Source organism: Gymnogyps californianus, chromosome 7 (assembly GCF_018139145.2).
Source record: "Gymnogyps californianus isolate 813 chromosome 7, ASM1813914v2, whole genome shotgun sequence".
NCBI lineage: Eukaryota > Metazoa > Chordata > Aves > Accipitriformes > Cathartidae > Gymnogyps > Gymnogyps californianus.
This window is the reverse complement of record NC_059477.1, coordinates 2,512,364-2,539,268: the sequence shown is the minus strand read 5'-3', so window position 1 is coordinate 2,539,268 and position 26,905 is coordinate 2,512,364. Positions and strand designations below refer to the sequence as shown.

General features: G+C 41.8%; 2 protein-coding genes across 2 annotated transcripts in view; one reads left to right on the top strand and one right to left on the bottom strand.

The window, feature by feature from the left end:
• Positions 1-22,214, bottom strand: part of AGAP1 (ArfGAP with GTPase domain, ankyrin repeat and PH domain 1) — a 385,969-nt gene extending 363,755 nt beyond the window's left edge. The window contains 1 exon segment of the mRNA XM_050900363.1: positions 22,052-22,214. Within this exon segment, the coding sequence (XP_050756320.1) occupies positions 22,052-22,214 (163 nt within the window).
• A 2,348-nt stretch (positions 22,215-24,562) lies between these two features.
• The window catches only part of TRPM8 (transient receptor potential cation channel subfamily M member 8), a 151,426-nt gene continuing 149,083 nt past the window's right edge, over positions 24,563-26,905 (top strand). The window contains exon 1 of the mRNA XM_050900362.1: positions 24,563-24,587. Within this exon, the coding sequence (XP_050756319.1) occupies positions 24,576-24,587 (12 nt within the window). The 5' untranslated portion in view covers positions 24,563-24,575. The remainder of the gene's footprint in view (positions 24,588-26,905) is intronic.

The window sequence follows — 26,905 nt, the reverse complement described above, 5'->3', positions numbered from 1 at the left end:
GAAATAAAAATTAGCTCCAAGTAGCAGCCAGCAGCAAAGTAAGATTGATCACCGCCTCTGATCTGCATACAGATCATGGTTCATAGGCACCTCCATTTTCTAAACAAGGTTCTGAAGGTGTCCAACTTAGTTATGGCTTCGAAGGGTAAAGCCTACTGAACTTGCATAGTGTTATAGTTCAGCCAATAAATAAATGACTCTTACTGTTCAATACTATGTCCTATCCATCCTGCTAAGTCCACAAACAAATCAAGCGGAGGCAGAGTTCCAGTTCTGAATTAAATACTTCCACCAGAAAACATTTCTTTTTTTGTTTACAGACAAGCATCAGACCTACTAGCTTGCTAAATATTTCTAGGAAATAATGTAGTATTTTGCAGATTTGTTTGTAAAGATAATCACTGCAAGTGATTACAGGATCAAGCATTTGATTGGGCTTAAGCGTTCAATACGCACCATCTCAAATACTCACTGTCTATTTACAAACACCTGGTGATAATCACCCGTTCTCCTAGACAGAGAGGAATAAAAAAAAAGATTCTGAACAGCTAGTATTTCTTTCTAGGTAACCTGAGAAAAAGGTTACCTTAAATTATTTGACAAATAATGAATATTATCAGAGGCAGTCACCCACAGCTGCAGGCCTGGCTCAGAGGAGCAGCACCCTGCCATACCTACCCTCTCCTCACATAGCTTTGGCTGCCACTCAGATCCCATTTAAACCAGGAGAAACATTTACGCTTCAGCTCATGCCATTAGCAAAATGATCCTATTTCTGAGGCTTCCGGATGGTAGCCCAACTACCCCGTTTCTAGTTCCTACGCAGGCAGCAAGTTCTTCTTTCAAGCAGGTACTTTTCTGTCACATAAGATAAAGATTAGGAGCATTTTTCCCACTTCAAGAATAACCTTTGAAAACCAGCTGAAAGTTTGTGGTTTGGGTTTGTTTTTTTTTTTTAATAAAGGCTTTAATGCTCAGTCTACAGAGAGAGGTGAGGACTTCTGGTCATTACCCCCACAGCAAACAGCACGGGTGTAACAAAAGCACAGCACAGAGAGCCCAGTTAAGGTGGTTGCAAACAGAAGGCGGCACAATTATCAGGACGATCAAAAGTTAGAAGCCGTCCACCAAGGAGCAGTAGAGACAAACTCTTGATTGCTTTAAATATCAAGATCAATCAGCTTATACAAGAAACTAACTCCAGTATCTGTGGCGATCAGAGACCTGAATCACCAGAGCACTTCAAGCAAAGGCTTTAGACGAGCTGAGTACTCCGGGGGTGACTATTTATGTGTCCGATCCACATTGCTTCCCATTATCAACGGCACACAGATACACACGCCAAAGGAGACTGTCACCTGTTTTTCTGTCACTGAGCTGTTCTTGACCTTTGATTGCAAGATCAAACCTTGAATGCACAGCTGTTCATCCACTGTAGGATAGCAGTATACAGGTTCGTTCTGGCAACATCTCCACCTAGCAGATTTAACAGGACTAAAAGAAACCCAAACACGCTCAAACCCACTGTTTTAGTCCTTCGCCTAACACCCCGTCTTGTTCTCACCCTTTCAAATCGCCCAGTTGTGTATCAGTGGCTCTGTTCTTTACATCAATCCTTTCCCGTTCACTGTCAGTCTGAAATAAGCCTCCATCAAAACAAAAAGGAAAGTTGTACTCTAAATGTCACATAAAACCTGGGCTGCTATCAAGAAAATTAAACAACCTGCCTGCAAAGCTGCGAAGTTCTGTAACTGCAGTCATACAGGCAATAGTTGTTCTAGCCAGGTTACATAAAAAGCTAACATTGCCATAACCCAAGCAGGAATCGCTCAAAATTATTTTCAAACGTACACCGGTAGCAACCTCCCACCATAATTTGTCACTGTTGTTCATGACAAATGAAAGTCCAAAGTTTTTTTGGGCAAACGGAGCAAGTTATTGTGAAGTGAAATAAGCTTTCAGTAAGGTGGTTCAACTTTCAGGACATACACACTGTACTAAGTCCTACTACATTTTCATCTGGATGCCAACACAAGAGTTCACTTTTGACATGCTGAACCTTTGTCCCACAGGATTAGTACTTGTAATTAATATACATTCAGGCATAGCTACATTGCTTGAAGTTTGCACAGCCTGTGCAGTTACTTGAAACAGAACAGAAACCTGAGCGCAAGTCAGTCAAGAATTCCTGAGCCTCAACCATGACAGAATTAAACACAGAACTTCTGCATAATACAGTATTTTTTACACATCTTCCAGGGAGTGAAAAGTCCCTTTATTTTCAATTTTAGTAAGTATGTAGCCACTACTGGCATTTCAAGAACATATGTTCTAAAATTAGCAGAAGCAGTTAAAAGCATGCATTTTAAAAAGGCCAACACTCCCTAGCAATAAGACGGAATGGGTTTTCATTAAGCCTCACCTAGAACTTAAGATCCAAGTCATCTGGAAGATGCTTTAATTTAATAGAGAAGAGCATTCTTTACTGAACTGCTTAGGCGTGATACTAGTCTCTAACAATGCATCTAAAGATGCACACAAACTGACAAAGTTACTTCTTCAGTCAGACTTTCATAATATTGTTTGTCAAAGCAGCAGACATGGTGTTCTACTCATACCTCCACGCCATTTTCCCATTTCCAGAAGGAACTAGGCAAAAAGTATCAATAAGAACTAGAAAATCTAAATTAACAACTACTGCAAATCTTGGGCTCGTCTTCAGATCTGTTTTTTAAAACCAGTACAGCCACACCAGCTATCAAAAAAAAAATTTCACAGCTTAACTAATAGGTACCTGGAAAAAAGTCAATAATGTCATATAAACAGATTTGTCTCAGATGTCCATTACATTCTGAATGACACAAACTCTGTAAGAGAAAACTTCCTTCTGCCTGCGTACTCTGAATATCCAGCAGTAACATATTAGTTAGAAATCAGATTAACTTGTATTTGGCAATACAGAGAACTTTGTTCAAAATTTACAACTCTTCCACCATCACAATGCTTCTGTGCTATGCTGCTTTTAGAGTTTACTTAGAGTTTTAGAATATCAACATGATAACCACAAGTTTCAGGAAGGCCACAGCCAGAACAACTAGACGGGAAAACACTTCACAGAAATGCAGCACAGGAATAGAGAACTTGTAGCAGACATACCACAGTTAGCTATATCATTTATCTCCACTGAGCACTTTTACAATAAAAAAAAAACCTCAATACATGATCTGAACTCTGAATATTTGGAAAACAAGGTAAATAAAACTTCCAAGCTTTCCTAGCTTTATTGCAAGTAGAACACCAAAGAAAACTCACTGATCTATCCTACCATCCTATGGACTGTGCATGCTGCTCGCATGCACTTAACACTTAAAGCTGCTAAGCCCCATACATTTCAGCAGAAGTCAGCACAAAACCAGCCAATTCCATGCTCTAGATGATGATTATCTTTTACTTATTGCCTGCGGCTATAGTTACCTTTAAGCGATGTCCACTTTTACTGTAACAGCCACTTAAGGAAATTCACACCAACTGGAATTGTTTCCCTCCAACATTCCTCCTAGCACATAGAGCGATTCGGCCGTCTTCTGCAGTGCCACTGCTTTGATAACTGGGTGTTTATTTCCCAGGCAATATCATTCCACATTTTCCTTCCTTTCAGGAGTTGATATTTGCAACAAATTCAAGATATACAGACAGCTTAATTACTAACAAAAGAAAGGTTCCTATTACCCTAAAAATAAAGGTAAAAACACATGGGCGATTGTTCAGCAGTGTTGAGAATCTTTCACTAAAGCTTAGTAACTTGTGATACAAATTTAACTTTTATTGAAAACCTGAAAACATAAATCCTGCGTTATTCACTGAAATACAAGATCACATTTCTTAAAAGCTTAAGATATATGTTTTGAACAGTCTTACTGCTCTAACTAGAATATATCTACAGTCGTCAGTTATCAGACTGCCGAAACACTTCAGTATCAGGTTAGCTAGGGAAGACGAAGTATTACGACAACACGAGAAGGTTGACCTATGCTGGCCCGTTAGCTTATTTTTTCATTCAATGAGATTTCCTGACAAATGTTTCCATGGAAAGTGTATGTCAGCAGAATTCTCATCTCTACAGCACTGCACGGTCTTCCACACTCACTGACAGAAGGCAGCAGTTACAGAGCACTCTGATTTTGTAGTACAAACAGACGAGGGGAAGAGGGATCGAGTGCAAGGAGACGTAGTCACATGTACTTGGTACTCAGGCACTCAGATACTTTGCCAATTGTCCAACGCAAAACTTAATTGAACGTTTTGGCCAACAGTTGTTCCTGTAAGTGCTGCAATTACCTCAACATTAACAAATTACCACAGTTACCCATTAATTTAAAGATTACTTACACTATACCATACAAAGTAGTCAACACAGAGCAGGATTAGCATAAGACAACAGTTTGACTTCAGGAATGTGCTTCTCATTTCATTCAAGCCTAGGACACAGCACATATTTACCAAGTTTCAGAAATGCTTCATTCTTCACTATAGCGGTGTCAAGTTTGCAACAACTGCCCCTTTCTTTTAAAGGTGCCTGTTCCCAACTCACAAGTCCCTAACAAATAACTTGATCATCCTCCAAAAAAGAAACAACTGCAGATAGTCAAGGTCCGTGAAAAGATTAGAGTGATTATGGCTTAGAAGTACTGAAGACAAGCCTTCCTTAATATCTGCAGACACTCAAGTTAGCAATAACTGCAACTGTGCCTCACTACGTTCAGCTCAAAATCCTAAACATCTAGCCAGCATAAATAGACTGTGCTGTATCATCTTTCAGCGCTTCTTTGTATGATAAATTTCTTCTTGCTGAAACAAAAACTGTGTTTAGCTGCATGACTTGCATGCAATACAACTCTGATGGTATTTTAATTTGCACATAGCAAATGAAAAACAAATCATAAGGACAATGCATAATAGCCTTTTGGCAAGATTAATTAAAACCTTAGACTGTTGATTATACAAGCAACTCAGGTTCAACATGTTTATGATCAGTTGCAGATAAAGGGAACATGCATATACCTCCCAGAGAAACAGGTTCAAGTTCGTTAGAGCCCGCAAGTTATTTTACAGCCTACCGATCAGTTCAGTTGCAATAGCTTCTGTGCAGCACTCTGCTACCTTGCCCCTGTTGCTTAAGGAAAACAAGGTTTAGGTGCAGGCCAGCAACCCACTGAACAGAGCCAACAGCCCTCTGACACCCTAACAAGCTGTCCCAGACCTTGCAGCACAATCCCACACCCATTCCTGTAACAGCTCTGAAGCTCATCTGCGTCTTAAGCAAGCTTATTCAGCTTGCTATCCTAGTAAAAGAATTACTTATTTTTACACTGAGTTGGTTTCTGAAGGGCTAGAACCTGTGAAAGCGAGCTGGTGGGGTGGAAGGATCCTCCTCTTTCAGCAACAGCAAACTAATCATTACAGGCTCACCCACTCTTAAGCTATACTCTCAGAAGACAGTGAAGACCTACATCCATTTTTAGCAAGTTTATACTTTGTTGCTCTGCTTTACCAAAAGCCTTTCACATTCCTAGTATTATTTTCAGCTAAATCTGAACTTGCAATCAAGAAGCACATCACCTCATTTTGAATTCAAGTTGAATGGAAGTTGTAATAATTCTAAGGCACAAAGGAGCACAGAAATATAACCCTCAGATTACAAACTCAGCTTGCCTGACTAACCTGAAGAGGCTTTACCCTGTGGGGTTTTTTTAAAAGAATTGAAGATTCTTGAAGAATCTGTTCTGAAGAACAGATTCCCCACGTGCACGGCTCCCCTCAGCCTGCCGCTCGTCACTCCGCACGCACACTTTTATATCAGCACGCACGTACTTGCCGACACACAGGTAGCCTGGACGCAGCAGCAGCGTATGCTGCCTCTTGTTCCGCTAGCCGTTTGGCTTACAGAAGGAAGCGTGCAAGACTGGACGAAAAAGCACGGGTTTGCTGGAGTCTTTACAGTGAAGCTCTCTAGGAGGAGGACAGAACCACAGGAAACCAGACGCCGTCAGTTCTGCCATTCAACAAATCGAAAAACATGAACTTACTACTTGACTCCTGCTGAAACCATCTGGTTTAGGCTAATTTGTGTCACTAAATAGGATCAGAAGTAGATTTGATTTTGAATCTCAATTATTTCAATCTTACATCACGACTTGTCATTAGCAAGGTACTTTACATATTCCTTCTTACAAATACTCCCCTGCCACATTTCACTTAAATGCAACATAAATAAAAGCAACTTGATTTACTGTCACTGTTCTCTTCAGGAAATTAATACAGTACTTTTTGTTTTTAAACACTTAAAGTTAACTGCAAATTCATACATTTCCTGACAAGTAGATGGAAGACACAAATTAAACAACTGCCATAGCCTACTTGTAGTTAAAAATCTTTGCTTTTAAATCAGATGCTCATTATGATACAGTGTTTATAAATGTCTAAATACAGAAGTCAGTCTTAAAGTTGGCAGTCACAGAGACCAGAAGCAGAACCAGGTCCAGGGTCAAAGCCCTTCACAACATCCAAGCAGATGAAAGCAGTAATCCAGAAGTCTTCGTAATTCTCTCAAGTTTTGTCATTTTAGTTTATACCTCAAAGTCTCCCAGGAACAGCTGCTGGTCTTTGAGCATTATGAGAATTTTGCTTCGTTTTATTTCCAAAAGCCAACAGCCTGCAACCACCCAAAAAGTCTGCTAGAGTAAAACCAACATACACTGTAGCCTCTATATTCCAGCCATCACCTACATTTCAATGGCCTGTTTGTCCTGCTTGGAGGCAAACACTAAGAAAAAAATGATTCTTTCAAGTTAGGAAACCACTAACTATCCCATACCTCAAGGTATATAGCTATCTTGACCATTAAATCAATTTTTACAGCTTCATAGGAATGAATTACTTTCAAGCTGTTATGGTTAAAAAATAAATCCCACACTCTCTTTCCAAGTGATGATTTCGCATGTCACATTTTTCATCAGCATCAAAGTTTCTATTTGTCCACCTTCCCAAGGAGAAGATTAAACCTATAGTTTTCTCATACACAACCCCCATGTATTCAAATTCCATTCGTTTTCCCTTATTTTTTTTGTGCTCAAGACAACCCCATCTGTATAGAAACTGTTTTAGCAACTCATTCTAGCTCCAGAGCCAGTAGCACCCACAGAATGGGCTTTCCGATCACTCTGGTGTGATGTAGAAGTGCTTATGCAATAGCTCGGCCACAGCATCCAACACACAAAACCCACTTAGGATGCCAACAAATGAGCCACTATCACTATTACAGAGTCAACATTATCAAGACGCTTACTGGACTGTCTTCTAAGACTCAGATTTGATGTTCTGCTTTAAAAGACTGGACTATAATTAGACAAAAGATTTAACTACCACTGTTTTTTATTTGAGTCTGTACAGGATGGTACTACTTCAATAATTTGGCAATACAAAATCTGAAGGACAGTTCATAATCAGTGTTATCATCTGGCCATCCCTGCTGCTTTTGCAGAGCTTTATGGAAATTTAAATCATGTATCTTCAAGTTTCAGCCCACTGCGCTCATTCTTGATTTTACCTTTTTGTACTTTAATGTTTCAACAAGTGCCTGTTATGCACACAGATAACAGTTTTTCTCAGTCCAGACGTGATCCTCGCAGAAGACCCAAACACCCTAAGAACACAAGTGTGGCTAACAGAAATCAACCCGACTAGACAAAGAGTCACGAGACAGTATAGGGTTTTTCTGGCATCCTGTAGTTTTCTCCACACACTGTCCCCAGTGAAACCTGTATCTTAATCACTGTCTGGGGAATATGTTCCCTTGAGATCAATAAATATCCTCTCTCTCTGCTGACATACCTAGCTATGAACAGCCTTTTTACTGACTTGATTAACAAGAGGCAAACAAGAGACCGATACTGAGGGAACAGACACAGTTCATATTCATGTTACTTACTGTTTTTTCAAAACAAAACTGTTCCAGAATTTGCAGGAAAACACATCTCAAAATTCATCACATTTAAAACTACAGTACTTTACATATTGGAGCCAGCTTCAGTCTAGTTAGCTTAGGTGCTAGCAACGCTGACAGCATGCAACATCAACACGGACTAACCGTCCTGCACACAGTCCCCTAACGAGTCCCACAGTCTGCACTGAGACTTCTGCATTAGCATTAACATTTGCATCCAAGCTAAACAGTTGCGTGCCAGCTCCAATATTCATACACACACATAGTCATATTTACAACCGACATGTAGACAATGGGAAAGAAGTGGCTTTTCAAAGGCATTGCTTTCTCTAGCACATTACAACAGACACACAAATAGTGCTGCTTTCTTTTTTTTTTTTAAGCTGTCTCCAAATCTTTTAAAGTGACTTGGGGAGTAAGCTAGATTGAGTACTTCTGATTTTTCACAGCAAGTACAATAGCATCTGGAGCCACCTACTGAGTATTATTAAATATAACTAAACAAAAATATACAAGTCAGGAAGAACATAGATTTATACAGTTATGTTCATACCTGTTTGTAGCAGGTTGGGTTGGTTTTTTCTACATTACAGCCTCACTGATCTTGTTTTAAAATGATCTAATCCCATTTGTAATCGGATCTATCTATCCATATTTGATTTACCTAATTGGTCATCACTGAACAGCTTTTATCAAATACCACACAAAAACAGCTGCAGAATGTCAGATAATCCAGGAGAAATGTATCAGCGTTGCACAGAACAGGGAGGTTCCTCTGATAGCACCTTTCACTGAAATTAAGGAATACGAGACAACTTCTAAAATTCCTCGCTTTAGTGTTGCTTTCTTCCAAGATGATGATATTTGTACTCAGGTTTCTAGCAGGTAGCTGGCTCAGCCTGAGTAAGCCACCTTATTTACATACTAATTTTTAAAAAAATCTGAAGCACCACCAGTAGGCTACCTTGCTCTTAACAAATTCTGGCAAAATTTATGTTCCTCATTTATCTACTGAGTTTTTAAAAAGCTACTGGACTGGCCTAGTTAGCAAATCAAGGGATATATATGTGAGCTTTAATTTTAACAGCATGTCATTACCTAACATCAAGTAATCCCTAAAGGGACATACTTGTCCTTTTTAGGTCACTGAGGTATTTTGCCTCTTGCTGTTGACAGCCTACATTCAAGTTACAGCCAAACACCAGTATTTAAAAGCATTTTTTCTTCCAAATTCACTAATTTCTTTCAGCTGTCTGTAGTCGCCTTTCAGTGCTGACTGGATTGCTCCCTCAGCAAGTCTCAAATTAGAAAACTTCATATTCATTAAAGTGTCTAAATCACCTTGAAATATTAAGTTCAAGATAGATTAATGTTCATTTTGTCAAGCCCTCACTTTAATCTACCATGTTACAGAAGCAAAGAGATCCTGCCCAGCTACCCCATTCACAGACAGCAGCCTGTACAACTCTCAAAACTGAAGAACCAGCTATTACTCACCTCTCCTCAAACAGGTCGTTCCTTATTTAAGAAAAGGTAAAAGCAATCTCTTTAGACTATTGCATGCCATAATCTAACATTAAGGTTTCCCCTATCAGCCCAGAAATACAAAAGCTTTCCAGCCTACATTACAGTTGATTTCTTTGCACAGTACGTAAAATACTTAATGCACATTTCCTTTAACAGAATCACAGTCAGTCAACATACCCTTATTACCTCAATACCACTGTATGAATTATCCCTAATTCTTTTTCTTACGTTTTACCCGCTGCAGTTTCTGCTGCACTGACTGGCACGTATACATCAACACAAATTCAAACGGCACATCATGTCTTCCGTTACCTAAAACTGAACAGTCAAGTATCATACATATTCTACCTTTACCATATAGATAATGGTAATGTTCCAGCTTAAGGGGGAAAAAAAAAAGCAGCATGCTCTGGAAAAACATTTTTCCAAAGGTTGTTTAAACACCACGAAGAACAACAATGAGACTACATTAAAGCCACTGAAGTTTCCCTCTAACATTACAGGGACTAAAATAGACCAGTACTCAGATTAGGCACTAACAAGCAAAACAAGGGCCCCCAATTGTTTACATTTGTATGCTGACCAGTTTTAAAAAACATGTAATGCTCCATTTTAAAAGCTTTTGTCAGATAATTTGGAGAGGATTAGCAAGCAAGCAATTAGTACATGCAGTTCACATCAACTACCACATCAATTAGCATCATAAATCAAACCAGCAACCCTCTAACTGAATTCACTCTATTATGCAGGAAGCAAGATGTTCCAGTAAGCAAAATATTCCCAGAGAAGTACTGTCTTTTAAGTCACGTAGGTCTCCTGACTTCAGCTAAAATACTAGCTTTAAAATGCATTAAGGAGTTATCAAGGCAGATGTCCGCTGTAAATATTTGTGCGTCTAACCTGGCTAGCATTGTTACCCAGATGATTAACACACATCACTTACTTCCCTCTCAGAGGTTATGCACCTATGTATTCAGTGCATCTTTTGCCTCAAGCAAGCTGTGCCCTTTTGGTCAGCCCCACCCTACTCAAATTTAATTTTTCAAGGTAAGTCAATAGCAAGATCCTTCCATCCATAAACTAATGTATTGTTATACATCTAGATGCTATTAAATGCCGCAATCTCATAGCGGTGAAGTATTTTTGAAGCTTAATTAATGCAGGTTAAAACTAGAATCTTATTTTGCATGAGAAAAGTAATGAAATGGGACTAAATAGATGAGTTGCCACAGGGTACAGGAATAGTTTTCCACAGCTTGTTTCTATTCCTTCCTGCTTGCATTTACTCAGCTCCAAGGGTGAACCTACAGATTCATGTTCAAGTAACAGAATTGCCATAGAAAAGCAATAAACAACTATAGGAAAGTCCCACATGCACTAAGGCTGCAGCTATAGATTTTCTTCATCTTCAAAGCATACCAGTAGCATTGTCAATTTTTCCAATTTCATACAATGCAAAGCAGCTACCTGTCACTGTCACCATCCTGTGCAGAGGGGTCAGAAGCTTGCCCAGAGACCCACAGAAATCTTTCAACCCAAGCTCGAACAGCAATCTAAAACAAATTTTCTAGGAGCAATGCACTTTGAAGGAAAATACTCACTTTATTCACGGTACCAAAAAAGAAAATAATCCTATAAAGACTTTAGCATGTATTGAAAATACTAACAAAGCTTTACTATAAAAGCTTTTTAAAACTCTACTACATCATCGATTTTATGTTCATGAAAGAAAAGGAACATTATTTTCCTTTGCTGTCATTATTTATTAGTTTTGATAGCTGACACTTGTACCCTTGGCAATACAACTACTAAGACCTTCTAGCCAGAAACAGAGATAGTGCAATTAATAACAAAATGATTTGCAACTGCTTTATCAGAATTCTCACTATCAAATGCCCATATCTATTAAGATTTTCCAAGCTGTCTTTCTAGTTTTAGTGCTAAACAGTGAATTTATCCAAGTAAGAGATATAAAGCCCATCTTTCTCTCAAGAACCTGATACTTGTTTTATAATATGCCTCCAACAGTAGCTAGAACAGCAGATACGAAGCTGTATGCCAATTTAGTGACCATGCACAGCTCCTACATCTGACTTTTGCCTATTTCTTATCAGGCCCAATTTGTCACGTTCTTCCAAGAGCATGCCATCTTTGCCTGAACATAAATGTCTACCAAGTCTACAGGTGATCGTGAACAGTACAACAACCATGACAGTATACTATGGCAGAAGTATCAGTTATTATTTAACCTTTATATATCATGAAGCACTTAGTCACTAAAGCCTAACTCATTCCTTTACATCAGGCTTACAAAAGAGACAACAATACTCAAATACAAGAATCCAATGTCAGCTCAATTACTCCTTCATACTATTTCAACATTACTAAAGGCTTAGTTTTCAACAGACTTTTTGTATCCTGCACAGTCAGCTCGACATTTTGAACACAATACAGGTAATTTAGTAGGCCAAGTTCACGACAAGAAGTGCTGTAGGTTCCTACTGCTATAGTTGGCTTCCTGCTTCTCTTCACTGCATTAGTGTGTTACAACAGTGTGTTCAAGAACTTTACTAAGCCAGCCTAGAGCCAGTGCAGTTTTGATCAGAGATGCCTGCTAACTATTCCAGGCCTTAACACTTGCACTCCACCTAACACTGACTCCATGGAGAGGAACAGGCTCTGACAGCGCAGAATATGGAAGCATATTGATGACTTTATTCCTGCACTAGACGGCCATTTCCATATCCTAAGATCACTGCGTTCATTCGTATCATACTCCAATGAGAACACAGGTGACCCTACACTCAAATGCAGCTACTTTCACATGTCATCAGTGGGAAATGTCATCTGCTGTCCAGTACCATGCTGCAGTCACCCTAACTGCTATTCTGTGTACAAGTTGTCTTTCAATAATGAAGCGTTCCATAAGAAATATAAAAATGCAAAGCAAGTGTATTGCTTCAGATAGGCAGCTGAAGTCTAACATCTAATATGTCTTCCTGCTATGCTCGCTTTGCATGTTCATACAAATTCATATGCCAGCCACCTCCTTATTCAAGGTCCTGGGACATCTGTCTTGGGTTATTGACCAAGTGATGCAACAAGCCTTGCTTGTGGTTCACAACTAGTTAACTCAGATACACAAGCATTTGCAAAGTTAAGTGGTATACATTTAAAGGACTGCTGTCTGGGCACCCAGAGTGCCATGCTTTTAGCATATTTCCTCTAGAGAACACAGTTGCTGTGATACCTAAAAGACAGGCTTCCTGGCTGCTCTCCTGAGCCTGGGAAGTTGAAAGAGTAAGATAATGGAAATCACACATTGGGAAGTTGAAAGAGTAAGATAATGGAAATCACACATTCGTACACTACTGTATCTGTTTAACGAAGCAGTGAGAGTAAGTTACAGGATGCTACAAAATCCTGCAACAGTGACTATCTTGCTGTGTTCTCCTTCTGGTTATGTTACTGAAAAATACAGCTGCAAAGTATAGATGCAGTGGTATAAATTAATAGAAAATTTACTAACAGGAAGAACTTCGTCTGCAACTTTAGTTTAATAGAAAATGTAAGCACTACCGAGTTCAAGTCAAAGTGGATCTTCCTACAGGTTTCAAGTTAAATTGTGTCGAGCATTGATTTGGTTTAGGCTATGAACAGTCCTTCAATCCCTTCAAAATGATAAAAAAAAAAAGATTGATTTACATCTGAAGCTTCTCATAAATAAATACAAATACAAAGCAATACAGCTAAAGCTGTAGATTCAATTCCAGTATACTTAACAGTCACTTTGCTTGCCTGTATTTTTCTTTAGTACAGAAGGGGAAATTACCCAACAAAATAGCTGTCTAATCATTAAGTTTACATTCATTATCCAACTATGTAAACAAATAAAGCTACTAAACAAGACACTGAAATTACACATTTCACAGACATCAACCCTGTGGCTTTAGTACTTGCTTCCTTAAGTGGTTAACTGAAGCTTACTTAAGCAACAGGAAAAGAAAAATGAGAAAAAAAAAAAGTCATTCACTGGGTTAGAAACGCACTGCCATCTTAACACACTTTCATTTCTACCATTATACAGACTCCAAATATGATATTAGTCAGAATGCTGAAGTGGCATTAATGAGGTTGAATGTGCACATACTGATTAAGTCACACATCTGCTTCCATCCACTTTAAAAAGACAGACATTATATACTTCCAGAGGGCTTTGGAATTGCCAGCTGCCCACAACAGACTCGCTACTAACAAGGGACCTGACAACCTCTTTGTTTCCACCTTGGAATTAGAAATTTGAAACAAACTTTCTAAGAAGCCAGAGATCCCTGGTAGCCCAAATACATCTAAGTGAGATGGCACTGTTACGTTATTTCTAACATTAATCACAAGATTCATGCAGCATTTCTAACCTTATCACAATTACAACAGAAATACAAATTAACTGCAAACAACTTCGGATCAAAAGCTCTGTCCAGAAGACTAAGTAGTAGTGGAGAAGTCTTTCCATATAGACAGAAGAGAATTGAAGTGTTCCTGATTTTATAAAATCCTTTTAAAAGTTTAACCTCATCACTCCAAAAGCTATTCACTGCCCTGTACCCACAGGCTCCAGAGTTTATGACTGCAGTTGAACTGTACCTTCTCACTGCATTGAAACACTAAATTTTCTAGGACAGCAACAAGGTTCAATACCAACGACTTAAAACCCCAAAACATATGAACGTGAGCATTGCTAGCAGAGCGCTAAGTATAACATGACGAACAAATAAGTGAAATGCCCGATAACCAGCACAATAGATAATCACAAGTTAGCTCTTTCATTTTGACTTTTTCCATTGGACTCTCTCCAGTATGCCCATGCCTCTCTTGTCCTGGGGAGCCCAGAAATGGACAGAGTACTCCAGGTGGCCTCACCAGTGCTGAGTAGGAATTTATATTTAAAAAAAAAAAAAAAAACACACACACTAAACCTGAAACACACAAAAAAATAGAACAGCCCCCAAGACACACCCCACCAAGGCCAGGCACAGGAGGAGGGACCCAGGCGCCCGGGCCAAGCTGCTGTCCTGCACAGGAACAGGCACAACTCATCACACCAGTGTTCTCAGCCTGTGGGGTGGTGCTCCCAGTACCATTCCCAAACCAAACTGGTCTGAGCCTCCTGCTCCAAGTCAGAGACTCACTATTTGGGATCTTTGCCCTTCACCTTCTGTTCTTCCAGCTCGTGCCCGGGCAGTGGCCCCTGCGGGGCACCCACTCACCCTCACCACGGGGCTCCATGCGTACATCTCTCTCCGTATAGAGATGACATCCATGAAACTGTATTTAAGTCCTGATGGTACAGAATTCCCAGAAGTCTTTAAATCAAAAATTAGCAGCATCTCACAACTTGTCCACATCTGGCACTGTCTTTGCTCAATTATTTCACGCCACGAGGACAAGTGAGACTACAAAAGAGAAGTTTAGCCACAGTTCTCCCTCCATATAGGTGACATGAAGTACAAACAGCGCTTAAAGGTAGCCAAGGACAAAAACTAATATTACAGAAGACAAATCTCTTATTCCCACAGATGTTAGGATTATCAAAACTATTTAATACAATACCTTCTCTCTCAGTCTAGGGGAACTTTATCCACTGTAGATTACTAAGTAATCATTTTCGATTTCTTCCACAAATGATGTAAAGCTATGTGTACGAAGGTCACAAAGAATACCCTTAACATAAAAACTATCAATTGCAGAAATGGATGTTTGAAATGCACTGTCAGCAGAAGGTCACACTGTTGAGATGCAACCAAGTTCTCCATTTCAGCTACTAAGATTTTTGGAGCTTACATTACCTTTTCTTCAAAGATTTGCCAGAAATATCAACACTGCCATTTACCTTGCTTATTGGTAAGGACAAAACCAATTCCCAGTTGTGATGCAGTAGAGAACAGAGTGTTCCTGAGGTCTGACGTGAAGTTCTTCATCTGCCTGACACTATTTCCAATCTTGATCATTCTCCCCAAAAAAGTGGGGTTTTCAATTTCACTTACAACAGTCAGACTACAGTATGTTTGTACGTGCAACCCTTAATATTTGCAATTAATGAAATACATCATATTCCCACATCAGTTTTCACCATGTGATCCAAGATTCAAACCACTTTCTTCAGGTGGTAAAGACTAAGACTATGGATACCTCAAGTGTCAGATAATATACCTTATTAGAAAATAAATCTTGTGAAGATACTTAGCTTGAGCACCTACGTCACCTTCAGGAAACTGCAATTGCCATTTTGGCCTTGGCAAAGTACAATGCAAAACATAAACACAGCAACCAATGTTACAAGGTGTGTTTCCTTTTCCCAAGCGCCTGAGATCAGCCAAAGCGAATCAAATGTCCAATCTGCTGCATTGCTGAGTGCCCCCTCTTCTTAGGGAGTAAGACTCGTTTGCCAATTTAAATAGAAATAAAAACCGTGATCTGTATACACAGCAGCGTGAACTTTTGTTTCAGCATTATTGCATGCTGCTTTAAACTAATCCCCCAAAGCAAACGGTGGGAGAAGCCCGGCACACTCTCTGAAAAACCTAAAGCCTCACAACACATTTGTTCCAACAACATCAGTTGATCCACAGCATGTCTCCTTCTTTGCCTCAGGAAAAAAGTTATCCTCAAAAGTTAATGGTTTAAGGCTGTCCTCTTGACTTGTAACTTCTATGCACTCACTCAAACACATCTGATATTTAATCATGCAGCTTTTGCTGAGAACAGCAACGAAGCATGTAACAAAGTCAGAAAGCACAGTCACTTCGACTCGGAATAAGACATTCCGGTAACTTAAGACACAACTATCAAACCTAACTTTTAATTCACCATGCAAGCAAAGCAAAGCATTTGAATTTTCTTCATTATTCATATGCTGAAGTCTTCTACTTTCCATGTTAAAAAGAAATGTCTTTCCATTTTGATACTACCCACCAAAACTACAAAATATGTACTGTGTTTCATCAGTTTGTCCTCACTGAAGGTCTACAGACAGCAAGACAGAATCACAGCAGAAAAATGCTACCTTTTAGCTAGGTTAACGCACAACTCGGGACACAAAGTCGCACATGCACAACCAGCAGAAAAAGGCAGTAAGAGACTTGCTCCAAACATATTGCACTGGCTCTTAAAAGCAACCATCACTACCCAAGTCAATGCTTATCGTGTATATGCAAGCTCAGAATTCACCTAGATGCACTTACGCACTAGGTATAGATAATGTGTTCAGATTCCCTACATCCAAATCACACAAATTTAATCCCCCAGCAAACAAACAAAAAAAGCACATTCCCAACATGCTCTATTGTTGCCCTCTCTCCCAGAAATCTGAAATGAGATGGCCGCTTGGAGAATCAGTTTTATCAGTTCAAATCATATAGTTTGATCCACAGTTCAAAAAGGCACAACGGTAACAAAAGCTTGAATAGGATGATTGCCATTAACGTTTCAAGATGCAATTGTCTCATGCAATACTTGGGTTTTTTCAGCTTCGGTCATTTATGCCTAAATATCTGAACTATACTATCATTCTTTTGATGTATTGAAATAATACAACATACACCCAAACTCCCCTCCTCAAGAGCCTGACTTAATTATTTTCTTGCATGGGAGTCCCCAGATGCTGGATCTCCTAAGTCTGTTTCAACAAAATAGCTAAGTAAAAGGAGTGACTGGTATTCAGACAGTTTTCAGAGTGACTATCATCGTTTCCAAGTTGCAGCTTGATATAACTCTTTGCCAAGTCTTGTGCTACAGTCAGCTTTTGCTCCTTGTCATGAGCTATTTGTACACCTGCAGGAAGGCTCACATTATTAAGAAGAGGCTAGTATACAGCAGTGATTCACCCTCATCTTATCACTAAGCTGGCAAGTTAAAAGTCAACTAATAATGATACTCCTTCCATAATAGGGAGCCAAAGAAGGTTGATCATTGATGGGCCTGTCATTTTTCTATCATCAAGTAGGAGAGAACAAGTACGTTAAGCAGGAAAAACAGCTGTAGTCTTATATTTCACAACAGAAAACAATGCTTTTACAGTACATCCATTTTTCAACTCATGTGTCTCAGACTTCAGTAGCAACAGAAGCGTTAAAATGCTATTGTTACCTTAGCTCCAAAATTGAGTATAACTTCTCCTATAAGATGTAGTCCTACGATACCATTGCCCCCCCCAACATACTTGATACCGGCATTTAAGGAGTTGCAAAGTTAGAATGCTCCCAGAAAAGAATGGCCATGACAGGGAATACCACCAAGTGGAGTCCCACATCAGTTAATGACAGATGCCCCTAATGCATATGCAATTCAAGAGTTTTAGCTCCACTCTAAATTACTTTATTTTCATGAAACCGTACTTATAAAAGTGACTGAAAAAAAAATAAAGCAAGGTTTATACCTTCTACCATTTCTTCCCACCCACTCCCCCAAGTGCATCAGGATCTCTGCACTGCCCTAAACAAGTAATTTCCAAGTGTGAGGATCTCATACTTTCTCTAAGACTTAGATTATTTCTGAAGTCCCAGGAAATACTTAATAAACATAATTTCAAAACTCAAACTAGCATTCACAACACACTTTTCAACTATTTTTTTTTAACAGAAAAATCAGAATAGAAATCACAAAATGTGCTGGAACACAGCGATTCATAACTGAATAATGTCTGGTATGGCACCCATAAGAATTAAAGCAACAACTTCCCCTTAGATCAAAACAAACAAACAAAAAAAAAAAATCAGATTTCCTATTCATTTAGAGAGGGGAAATAAAAAAAAAAAAATGCACAGGCCACAGGGAAGATCTTCAAAATACTCGCAAGGCACACTGAAGCCGGTATCTTAAGCCTCATCATTAAGGCTTTGTTTTACTAGTAGAGGATTAAAGATATTTCCCAGTTCAGAAAATCTGCTCGAACCCGCTTGTGAAGCAGAATCTGTTTTGATGGGCTTGCCACTGTGTAAAAGGATAGGAAACTATTTCAGATGCTGAACACTTGCTGCATTAGTATCTGTTAGTAATATTAGCAAAAGTGTTTTTATAGACTATTAGCCAAGATGACATTGACATTGTTAAATTGTTCTAAAATCCCTTCATGAAGGATTAGAAATTAACTTTTTCACAGTCTTTACTTGGTTTTGCATCATTCTTAAAATTTTATAACAATGTAAAGCTACTCTCAGCCTGGATGATAGAAACTGGAACTGACATATTCAGCTATTACCTACCCTTACATATCTACATGCACACTTTAAGACCATCATACCTTGAAACCCCAAGACGCTTCCAGCAATTTAAAGACTGCTGAAGTCAATCCATGTTTTCTTCTCTCCATTTCTAAGCACACAACATACCGGACATATTGATCAAATACTGATGCATCTACTGGTGGAACTAAGCTCGTGAACTACAGAACATGTGAAGACAGTTTTTACTACAGTTAACAGCCTAAATGGCAGCATCTAAAATTGTGTGGCTACTTAGTAAGAATTTCATACAAAGAAAATAAAATAGGAGCATATGCATTTAAATTGCTGACTTTGCAACTCCATGAAATGCAAGAACCTGAAAAGAACCAATTTTTAGCATTTTTATCCAATGAGGAAAAACTGTTTAACTAATATCACACAGAACTGTTTTACCCAGTATCACATCTAACTTAGAATAATACAAGGAAAGAAATCTGTGCAAAAAAGTATTGACGTGTCAATTTAGGACCCTATTTAGGAATGTTTAGTAGTTGCTCTCTTAGGATTAGATACAACTCATGTACTTGAATATAAAGAATTGCCGCTGCTGAAAGGCCAGTTTTAATTCCACATTATTTCAACAGTCATTGGTCCAGCCAAATGTGTCCAGACACTCCTATAGTAGAGCTCAAAATCTAAAAAGAGAGCTTACATTGCCAATAAAATCCAAAGTGTTGGGAAGACAGTGCCACTCTATATTGAAAAGAAAATTCTGAGAATAAGTAATAGTGTCTCCACTTCACTGAAATAAGTCTCAAATTGCTTTAGATTCCAACTATGTTCTCCTCCAGATCTGTCAAACCTCTCTTGAGCAGGAAAGGTACTATTTGAGCTGTTCAAGGAGCACATGTTGGTTGGGGTTACAGTTTAAAGCAGCCCCAACTAATGAGACTATATTCTTTTCTTTAAAGGGTACATGTCTCCTTCCGCTGGAAGGAACTATTTCAGCAAAAAGTCACTTAATATTTTCTCATGCCAACCACACCACGATTCCTCGCTATCAGTGAAAAAGCTGAGTACCCCTAACTCAAAAGGTTTTGTGATGTGGGGAGTATCATTATAACACTCAACTCTTTGCAGCAAAATTGGACTGCAACAGCTGCAAAACAAATGACTATTTCTAAGTTCTTCCTACATGCAACATGGCACTACCACGTAGGTTTAAAAGCTGGCATCAGTGAGAAATAGTTAGATAAAGGAGGTTTACCAAAAATACAACCTGGTGGAGTTGCAATCTAAAGGAATGAGTTGTTATTTTTTTTAAATATATGCAACTTTTAATGTTTAAGAGTCAGTTGAAGAGCCCTCAGAACAGAAGAGATTTAAAATATACACTTTTTCTGGATAAATCTTTCCCATGAATCAGATTTACTGGTTTCATGACTCAGTGTCCAACGTAAGTTAGACAGCAAATTGTCTATGAAAATTTTACTCATCGGCTCTGCTTTTGAAACACATTTGCAGGCTGCTATTTTGGTTTTAAAGTCTTTGTGATTGACACATGAACTGAGCTACAGTTAGGTAACACAAATCATTAATACGTGAAAAGACTAACATAAGTCACATGCTGTGAAGATAACTATACACAGTGCTTCACATCCTTCTCCCACTTCAACACAAACTTGGCTGCATCGCTATATCCCAAGCATCTTATTCAAGAAACATATTTATACCACATAAACATGTATTAATTGCCACTTTTTTTTTTAAAGTTCTGCTGAAGGCATCATCTATCCCGCAGAAATCCAAACACCAGTAGCACCGAGAAAGGAACAGTGGTGCCTGTGCCGTATCCTTCCCACTATATATAAGTTTCCACCTCTTCAGCAGAAGAGGAGAGCAAAGGGGAAGGACTCCCAGGAGGGGACAACCCAGACTCCGAGAAGCCAACAACCACACACCACAATTTCAATAAAGCAACTAATGCAACAGAGAACATGCACAAAACTCTACCACATACTTAGTCGGATGCAGAGACTTAGCTGGGGACTGTGTTCTTTAATAAGTGACAGGCACTGCCAGGCTCAGTGACTCGCTCTACAAGACACTAAAGGGGGGGGGTTGCCCCCTCCCCCCTAAAATGTTTAAAGCTTTAAACATTATGTCTGTCTGGTCAAGCTGCACTGCTTAAGAGTCAGACGAATAACACAGTCTTTCAAGTAACAACCCCAATAGCAGCTTTTCCATCAGGACTTTTTTATTACATATAATTTAAGGACGAGATAGGCCAACACAACACAAGATGGTTTTAAGCAGCTCTCTATTTCAGCTGCTGTACATCACACTCTGCTCGCCTGAATCCCTTCCAGAAGAAGGGCAGACTATTTCAATTGCAAAAGTATACAACGTAAAGCTTAGGAAGTTATCATGCAAAATAACCCAAAAATTTCTTCTTAAAATACATGTTCTTGGTCAATACTGTTTGCTCGTTTTAACTCCAGTGACAGTTAAGAAACAGATCTGCAGACTTCCCAGTTTTTTTTCTTATTTTGGACATCCTAAGCCGTTCAAGAGTCTCTGTACGGCTCCTTCGGGGATAGATGCGTATAAATCTAATCTTAGAAGACTGTTATCTCCATCTTGCCTCCAAACCTGTTTTTACACTGCCGCACAGACAGACTACCGCTGTGTAATCCAGTTGTACATCTCGTTTACCCACTTAACGCCACTAAACCAGAACCCGTACTTTAAATGTCTCCATCAGAAACCGCACGGAGCGCCGAAGAAAAATCGCATTTTCTGCAACCCTTCCGCAGGCAAAGCGAGCATCACCACCTTAACCCCGTCCTAACGAGACTGCTGCTCCGCCTGCACATCGGCAGCAGGCAAGTAGCACAACAACTTCTCCCCGCAGCGCCGAGTGCCCTTTCCCAGCCGCGCTCTCAACAAATTCCCCTCCCGCTTTGGCTCCAAAGGAAACCCACGCCGAGGGGGCTACCCCGGGCATTCAGCGCAGAGGAATGGATGGGGACCAGGCCAAGATATGCCCCCCCCCCCCCCCGACACACACCCCCCCCAAACCCCGAAAAAGCCTGCCAGGGGGAGATGGAGGAAAGGAAGGCAGCCAGGAGGGCGCAGGCAGCTGCTCCCCACTGAACCCGCGAGTGCCCTGCATGCAGGGCCATGGGCTTGGCGGGGGGGGGGGGGGACGGGGGGGGGGGGACACGGGATGTGGGAACGGGACCGGGCGCACCCCCCGCCGCCTGCCCCTCTCCCCGCCGCGCCGGAGCCGCCGGCTCACCTTCGATGGCGATGACATGCTCGCGGATCTGGTTCTGCAGCACCGGCTCCTCCACCCGCTCCAGCAGCTCGTAGATGGAGTAGATGTTGGGGTGCACCGACTCGAAGCGCTGGATCTCGGCCCGGATGGCTGCCGAGTTGGCCAGCTGCTGCTGGTAGTTCATGGCGCGGCCGCTCCCCTCCGCCGCCGTCGCCCGCTCCGGCCCGGTGCCTTTCCCCTTCCCTCCCCGCACCGAGAGACCCCCGCGCAGGCCGGCGGGCGGCGGCGGGGGGGGGGAGGCGGGACGCGCAGGGGGCGAGCCCCGGCCGCCGCCGCCGCCGCCTCACTCACCGGACCCCCCGCCGCGCACCCCGGGCCGGGCCGGCAGCAGCCCTTCGCCTCGCAGCCCGCAAGGGGCGCCGCCGCCGCCGCCGCCGTTCTCCGCCCGCTGTCACTTCATCGTGGCGGCGGGGCAGGGCAAGCCGGCCGCCCCCGGCCCCATGGAGGGCGGCAGCGCGGCGGGTGCCGCTGAGCTCCCGGCCGGCCCCCGCTGCCGCCGCCGCCGCCGCCTCAACTCCGCAGCAGCGGCCGGTCCCGCCGCCCCCCGCGCGCTCCGACAGCCAATGGCCGGCCCCTCCTCAGCCTCGCGCCCCCGGCCCAGCCTCGCTCTCGTGCCCGGCGCCCCGCGCGCGGTGGCGGGTGGCGGCGGCGGCGGCGCACGCGGCCCCGCTCCCACCGGGACGACCCCGGGCCCCCTCCCGCCCCGCAACTACCTTCGCGCGCGCGCGCGCCCCGCTACACCCCCCCTACGTCCTTCTCCTCTGCCCGCTTCACGCTCACGCAGGCCGCGCCCCCGCGTTACGTCACCGCGCAGGCCTCTGGCCACGCCCCGCACACCTCCCCCCGCCCGCGCCGTGCCCGCCGCGTGGCACGCTGGGAAATGTAGTCGGGCGGGAAGGGGCGCGCTGAGGTAGCGCGAGGGTCGCGCTCCTCCGCGGCGCGATGGGGGCCAGCCCGGTCGCTCCCCCGCCTCCCCTCAGGGCGACTGTCCCCTCAGCCGCCTCCGCGGGAGGCCCGGAACGCGGCGCTTGCCCCGCGGGTGGCCCCCTGCGGCCAGCAGCCGCTCGCCCCGCAGGCAAAGCGGAGGAAGACCCCCGGTGCGGGGGAGCAGGCCGCGGCGAGGGCCGGCCGGCGCCCTCAGGGCCTGGCGGCAGGCGGGCCGGTGGGGCTGCTGGCGAAGCCCCTCACGGTGAGCCCGGGCATGGCCCGGTGGCCCCCCCGCAGCGCTGCCGAGCTCCGCACAGCCACTGGAGTCCGGGAAAGGATCGAATGAGGAGGTTTGTGCATAAAGTGCTCTATCCAGATTGCTTACAGCTGTAATGGTTGCAATAGCTGTGTCGGTGCTCACAAGGCACTAACCTGTGCGAGTCTTACAGCTGCGTTTTGTCATATATCATTGAGCGTGTAAAATACTGCGTTGCCCTGCAAGCTTTGTCACGACCCCAGCCAAAGACACAGCAGTGTTGCAAGCGACAGCGTTCTCAGTCAAAAAGCCTGGAACAGTCAGAAATATCTCATGTACTCTAGATAAATTATGGTCTAACGAAGCATTGCTGTCATTAGCATAAACAAGTGTTATTAAGAATATCATTTGCAAGCCAGCTATACACGGAGTTAGGCATTCACCTCAATGAATCCATTTTTAGGATCAATATTTTATGGATTTAAACTCCAAAGCTGTAAAACATGGAGCCAACTTTAATCTAGAAAACAGTTCAGCATAAGGACACCTTGGTCTCAGGAAAGCTGTATCCACCTATTCCACTGACATATACCACAGCAATGAATAGAATAATTTCAATAATTTTTTTTTGCCACAAAAAAATACTTAAATTAAATGTCATTATTTGGATATACAGCTCTGGCCTGGCATGGCTGAGAAGCAGCTACGCTCCTTTCTTGGTGCAGTTGTTTATGTTACCTGCAACTACCTTTTCGCATTTTTAAAATAGTGTATCTTTTTGAGTAATCTTTGTCTTAAGTGTTGGCTACTTGGTAATGATAGGTCTTAAGGACAGAAGACATAAAGGTTTTTGAAAACTTAATGCATTTATCAAATTCATTGATCTATATTAAAAAAATCAAACTGCTTTGTTTTGTTTTGTTTCTATTTAAGAAGGTCTGGGAATGTAAGTGATGCATATCATGTGATCTCCAGGGTGGACATAGCTGTTCTGCTACTGTAACTGAATCCTTAACCTAAACAGCTTAAGAGAAAAAAGCCTGGTAAGCTTGGCAGCAAGAGGAAGAAAGGGCGTATCATAAAAAACAGTGCTTAATTGTATCATAAGCAATAGCACTTAGTGTCATAGCAGGCATTTGTCCACTGGCTTATCTACTGATGCTCTGTTGCAGGTCTTGCTTGTAAACCCATGGTGACCTGACAGAGCTGAGTGAAGGCTACAGGGAGATCCTTCAGTTAATGGCTGTGGTGCTGCTTCTATCAGTCACCTCTAAGTGAATTCTGTCACATAATACATGAGCTATGATGCCTGAGGTAAGCACTTGCTACCGATTTATGCCATACACTTAGTAACTAGTATCTGATATTTAAATAGTCCCAGTTACACTTGGGCATTAAGCTTCTTGATGTGATGGCTCACACCAAAAAACAAACTATAGCCGTGACAAAGGAAGCTGTGATATGAGATTGAGTTTTGGATACTCCTGAACGTGTTACTTGAAGAACAGACATACCTAGTTAACAGCAAATAGCCTTCACCCTCACATGAGTATGAAATGAACTGTCTTTATGTCAGCAACGAGTACAGGGGACAGGGATGGGGCTGAGGGACCACTGGAGCCCGACCTCCCTGCCTGGGTCAGTGCCTGTGAATTCTCCCAGAAATACTTTGGAAGATGTTATCTGCAGATGGGAACACGGTGGGGACACGGTAGAGGGAAGGGAGGACATGACACGGTAGCTTGTCACCACATCCCCAGGGTGTCAGCAGTGTGGAGTGGTCTCAGTGGTGACTTCCCCTGTCCCCTTGCAGGTGGGGAAGCTGCAACCAGTAAAAGTGAGCTGATTGTTTCAGTTACCAAAGGGAGCTTATTTTTCCCTAGATAATCACTTACTGCAAATTTTCCCATTCTGATCATCAGAAAGGGAAGTCTTGAACTGAAGCTGAGGGACTAAAGCTTTCTCAGCGCTGGTTGCTGTCTACTGCAAGAGTTGTCTTCTGCTCATTTGAACAGTTGAGGGGGAGAGGGCAAATATGGTCATACATACCTGTGTCGTCTTCCCTCTTCCTTCTCAACAGAAATTGGTATAATTTTTATTAGCTTTCTTGTTTTTATTTTCTAATCCTAGTAGGAAACACTTGAGTGGACAAAAAAAAAAAACAGGAAGACTATAGTCTCTGCTTCCACTAGTGACTGCCACTCAGGGTATTAATGACGATAAAAACTTGTGAAACGTAAGAGGATTTTTGCTTTCATTTACCTGAAATTGTTTGAATAAGCTAACCGTATGTAGAAAGCTAGTAGATGAAAGCTATAATTCTCCCTTTTTCCTCCCTCTATCCTGATCTGGAGCAGAAGCTTTACCTCACATTACTTATCTTTCCAGAAAATGCCAAAGTGAGCATCAGAGCAAAGAGTTAGGCAATAGCCTCTGTTGTATGTGGTGCTGATTGTTTCCACTGCTGCCATACACTTTGTATTCTTCCAGCTCTAAAATTCATGGCAGGCCAAGATGTGGAAAACAACTCCCAGAGTAGTCTCAACTGTAAGTGAATGCAACTGCTACACACAAATATTTGGAGCATTAAAACCCTGTGTTAATATGAAGCATTTTTGTAATACTCTGATCCATAGACTTTCTGTGAAGCTTTTGCAACCCGGATTTTTTACTGCATAATAGCTTTTGTGTAAGCTTTGTAAAATCAAAGTAAAATAAAAGCTACTGTTGCAGTTTACTTAGATTTCTCATGTAAGAAGGCCCTAACAATAAGTAGTATTTTCCTGTGCTTGCAGCTGAGATTAGCCTGAAATGCTGCTTGTGATGCACAGAGCAATGCTGGATACATCTCTTCGCTATTAAACTCTGTTCTAGAGAGTCTGGCATCTGAAGTGCTCCATCAACCTTTAATGTGAACTGGCAAAGAAAATGACTTTGGCACCACTGCTGTGAGCATTAACGAATTTAGATTTGTTTTTCTTTGGTCTGGGACATGGCTAGCTGGGGCACTTTACAGCTTTTCTGGGTCTGCTTTTGTCAAAGGCGAGATGATCACTGAAATTGGTGCTCGTCTCCGAGTCTGGGGAGGTCATGAAACTCAATTTTCATGACAATTTTTACAAGTATAGAAGGGCTGATGGGCTTTGAGTAAAGAATACAGAGTGGTCCCAGCCTCAGTGTAGGTTAGCCTTCTGTCACTGGTTTTCCTTTCTGAGGGTGAAAGCTTTCCAAGGGTGAAGCTTCGCACTGCACCACGCTCCCATGCAGTTGGTTCTGTGCTTAGGTCTATAACAAAGTTCCATCTGTGCCGGCCTCCTACTCCTCCTCCCCATCTGGCAAATCCACTCATTGCCGTGACTACAGAAATCTAAATCGGATGGTTTCATTCTGATTTCGGTACCTTATTCCTTGAAAGTATTCAGTAACTGGAAAGCAGCATTGAATCAACATCTCAAACAGCTCTAGCTCCTATCAGGTGAATATGCTTATCCACTTCATGCTATTCCCAGTCTGTCCACCATGGCCTAACTCTACAGAAAGTGTAGGAAAGAATTTTGAAGATATGCAATTGATGAACTTGGACTTAAGGCATATGGACAATTAAATTTTGCTTTTGGAACTGAGCCTAAATG